At 38.5% G+C, this 4,531-nt stretch overlaps 1 protein-coding gene across 1 annotated transcript in view; it reads left to right on the top strand.

Moving 5' to 3' along the window:
- Positions 1–3,372, top strand: part of LOC107665922 (fibrinogen beta chain-like) — a 4,021-nt gene extending 649 nt beyond the window's left edge. Inside the window, 5 exon segments of the mRNA XM_016456986.1 lie at positions 470–653; positions 950–1,291; positions 2,114–2,236; positions 2,606–2,891; positions 2,999–3,372. Of these exon segments, the coding sequence (XP_016312472.1) occupies positions 614–653; positions 950–1,291; positions 2,114–2,236; positions 2,606–2,891; positions 2,999–3,230 (1,023 nt within the window). The 5' untranslated portion in view covers positions 470–613 and the 3' untranslated portion in view covers positions 3,231–3,372.
- The last annotated feature ends 1,159 nt before the right edge of the window (positions 3,373–4,531 follow it).

The following is a 4,531-nucleotide window of genomic DNA, read 5'->3' as shown; positions in this document are numbered from 1 at the left end:
GGGGGGGGGGGGGGGGGGGGGGGGCGTTACCGTGGAAGACTATATGCAGCACCGGTGGGAAAACTTGTGCAGGAGAAGGAAGAGCTGCTAGAGTCGGGTGGATGTAACCACATGTCAGAGAAAATGGTCAGAGTGCAAATGTGATTCTACTTGTGCAGTATGTGTTCAGATGAGGTCTAGAGGAATAACCTTAATAACAATATAGAACTAAAATGAAAATCAGAGACTACTTTGATAGAAGTTTGTGAAGCATTAGTCACCCTGTTAATTGTTATATTTCTATGTATAAGTCAATGACATAACTAAATGTTCATTATTGGGGAGACCAATTGTACAGCATTAATAATCTATTATTGAAATACCATTCTGTCAACCATTAATCCGAATATTGGTGTTTATGATGGTTATGACCCTAATTCAAGTTAATATTGCACACACAAAACAAAACTCTTTTTTTTTTCCTCTTCAGGGTGTGTTGTGTCCAACAGGCTGTGAGTTGAAGAAAACCCTCCAGAAGCAAGAACGTAACGTGAGGCCAACTGTAGATCAGCTCAAAAGATCTGTGGATGAGTTGACCCAGTCCACCAACTCTATCTATGGCTACGTCTTGGATATGACCGCAGAAGTAGCACAAAGACAAAGAGTCAGCGAGGGTAACTATACTTCATAAGAGATCTTAGAAACTTTTATATCTGCAAGTAATAGTCTATAGTGATCAGACAAGAACGATTCTTGATTAGCATTCCTATAGCTCAACTGATAATGCTGTGGACATGGGTTTGATTCTCAGGGAACACATAATCTGATCAAAAATATACATTAAGTCAGTAAGAATAAAAGAATATCTGCCAAATGAGTATTTGTTGTCTTTGTCAACCCATTTTTCATTTTTATTAGACATTCTCAATTATTAAACATCCCCCAAATCACTGTTTGTGTTCTCTCATAGGCAATGGTTTGCTGGTTGATCAGTACACAGACAGCCTAGAGACCCAGCATGCTTATATTAAGGACGCTGTGGATGTCACCTTCCCCCAAAACATTAAAATCCTACAGGGTGTGCTAGAAAAGATCCGTGAGAAGATTCAGCGTTTGGAGAAAGCCATCACTACTCAGAGGGCCAAGTGCCAAATGCCTTGTAAAGTCAGCTGCCTGATTCCTGTGGTTTCTGGCAAAGAGTGCGAAGACGTCATTTGCAAAGGAGGAGAGGAATCTCAGATGTACCTCAAACGGCCTGATCCACTCAGCTTGCCTTACAAGGTCTTCTGCGATCAGACGAGTAAAAACGGAGGTATGTCCACTTTGTCTTTTAAACAAACCCTTAACCCTAACATAATTCAGGATTTCAAAATCATGTGGCATGTTGAGGAAAGTTATGAGAAACATCCAATGCAGGCTCATTGGAAAAACGTGCCAGTAGTGACATTTCTGCAAAGTGATATTATGTTTCACAATACTTTCAAATTGAAATGTGAGTGGCACTATAAGTGCATTCAGTTTTATCCAAAACAGAAGAACGTCAATCTGGCAAATCGTGAAGTGAAATGTCCAGTGAAAAATAACGGAGCATCTACACTAAACCCAAACCTAAACCTAACCGAAAATGTGTTCAAAAACAAATGTAAGTTAAAAAGCACATTTGCTGAAGCAACCTTTCCATTTTAGCTTGATTCTACAAGTCGTTGAGCTCTTTTATCGTTACTCATGTTTCACGAGACTCATACCCAAGTGCTCCATATCACAAGTGCAGTGCTGTACCAGGTGAGCTACTGAGCAAGTTTACTTGGTCAGAAAAGCCATATGTAGCTGGTTATGTGATGCAAACTAGTTTACAAATAATGCGCTATGGTAAAAGTGTTTTTTTTTAGGTCATAACATAGTATTACGCAAGGAACTGTGCAAAAATAAATCTTTGTTAATTAATAATCTGCCCCGTAATCATAATTTGTGTGACAAGGAATAGAAGTTATTGGTGTTTTACTGCCAGTAGTGTTCATTTCAGTCAGAAACTGCAGTGAATTGTATAGGTATGTTTTTGGACTTTTGGAGCAAAAAATGTGTGTAGAGGCACGTTTTACCAACCATCATTATAAACTTCTCTACTATTTTAAAGGTTGGGTGCTCATCCAGAACCGTATGGACGGCAGTGTTGATTTTGGCAGGCGTTGGGACGACTACCGAAGATGCTTTGGAAACATTGCTTTTGATGTGGGCAAAGGCCACTGCCAGACTCCAGGTGAGCTACAGCTGGCAAATGATATGTTGTGGTTCTGCATGTGGGAGTTTAACTGATGAACCTGAAATATCTAGCCAATAACTTACAATTCTTAAAATTATGTGGTTAAACCCTGCAGAAAAGATCAATATGTGTTGTGTTTTGAATGCTGGTGTGCCAACTTCCACAACCAGTCAACCAGCATTACCAAAATAACTGGTGAACACCATGTCTACAAAAGTCCACCAGAACCAAACCAGCATAATCCAGCCTAGACCAGCATAGAAGTTCTAGAAGCTGGTCTTTTCAGCAGGGTTCTCAATCTCTAGATCACATTCACAGACTCTTCATATCGTCTCATTCTCTAATGAACTTTGTGAACTGTTTTAGGTGAGTACTAGTTGCGTAACGACCGTATTAGTCAACTTACAAAGATGGGTCCCACTGAGCTTCTGGTTGAAATGGAAGACTGGTCCGGTTCAAAGGTTTATGCTCAATACGAGCAGTTCACTGTGCAGGGCGAAGCTACCAACTACATTCTAGCAGCTGGACGTTACTCAGGAACAGCTGAAAATACATTCTTGGATGGCACAAAAGAACTGTTTGGAGAGAACCGTACCATGACCATTCATAATGGCATGATGTTCAGCACCTACGACAGAGATAATGACAAACGGTGCGTATGGTCCTAAAAGTTTGTCCGAATGGTGTCCAGATTGAAAACTGCATGGAAAAGCTGCGCAGTATCTAATATGTTCTTTCTCCCTCCAATTGTCTTAACAGGATACCTGGAGATCCTTCTAAACAATGTTCAAGTGAAGATGGAGGAGGATGGTGGTACAACCGATGCCACTCTTGTAATCCTAATGGGCGATACTACTGGGGAGGAGCTTATACAAAATACATGGCCAAGCATGGGACAGATGATGGCATCGTGTGGATGAACTGGAAGGGCTCGTGGTATTCGCTCAAATCTATCAGCATGAAGATCAGACCGTTCTTCAAACAGTTATAAAACTTCAAGTAAATTGAAATGAGATGCAGTAGATGAGATGCAGATGTGTCCACTCTTGAGTACATCCCCATTCTGTGGCACTCATTTAATTTAAGCTTTTTTGAGAATAGGAGAATAAAACCTGAACCTAAACATTTCAAGAGACACATGCATAAAATTGAGAATTAACTTGAAACGTTTGAGACTATATTATTGAAAATGTATATATATATATATATATATATATATATATATATATATATGGACACACAATCCAACTAATTCTCATTAAAGCTGACCTACAAAGAAATTACATGTGTCTTTTGTAATTATGTAATGTATTGTAATTTTGAGCATTTTGGCACTTTTGGGGACTTCATGAACATGTTGGCCTCTGTCTACTTTTAGAAAATAAACTTTCTTAAAACACTTTTCACACTCTCACAAGTTTATATGCATCACAGGAGAATTCTGTCATCTTTGTATTGAAAATTTCCACTATATCTCAACTGCAATATAACAAAGAGTGAAAAATTTAAGGGGGTCTGAATACTTTCCGTACCCACTGTATATATATATATATGGAAACACAATCCAACTAATTCTCATTAAAGCTGACCTACAAAGAAATTACATGTGTCTTTTGTAATTATGTAATGTATTGTAATTTTGAGCATTTTGGCACTTTTGGGGACTTCATGAACATGTTGGCCTCTGTCTACTTTTAGAAAATAAACTTTCTTAAAACACTTTTCACACTCTCACAAGTTTATATGCATCACAGGAGAATTCTGTCATCTTTGTATTGAAAATTTCCACTATATCTCAAATTGTGTTTCCAATCTGAAAAGACAGTTTAAAAAAAAAAAAGAAAACAAAAGAACATTCCTTGTTGATGTTGATGCTTTTGAAACTATTGTATGTATCCTAAACACAAGCAATTAAATAATAATTGTAAATGACACCCAAATGGCTGGAAATTATGCCCATTAAAATATTTTTGCTCACAGGTGATATATACCTTCATTTTTCTTTAACAAGTATACTAACTTAAAAAAAGTTTGCTGTGGTGGAAACATTGCAGTTTTAATGTGACCTTTATATATGTCACGAATCCGGTCCGTGGTTTTCCACCTGCTCGCCACCAGAGGTCGCCTTCTGATTACATTGACTCTCACACCACGCACACTGTTGCACGTCACCCTGGACTACATTTCCCATGCTCCATTGCACTGATTGGACTCACCTGCAGCCAATCACACACACACTATATAACAACCACTCAAATCCTTCTCTAATCGCTGAGTATTGTCTTCGTTTAT

This window comes from Sinocyclocheilus anshuiensis, unplaced genomic scaffold, assembly GCF_001515605.1.
Source record: "Sinocyclocheilus anshuiensis isolate Anshui unplaced genomic scaffold, SAMN03320099.WGS_v1.1 scaffold775, whole genome shotgun sequence".
NCBI lineage: Eukaryota > Metazoa > Chordata > Actinopteri > Cypriniformes > Cyprinidae > Sinocyclocheilus > Sinocyclocheilus anshuiensis.
The sequence above is the reverse complement of the archived record's forward strand: the minus strand, read 5'-3'. Positions and strand labels throughout refer to the sequence as shown.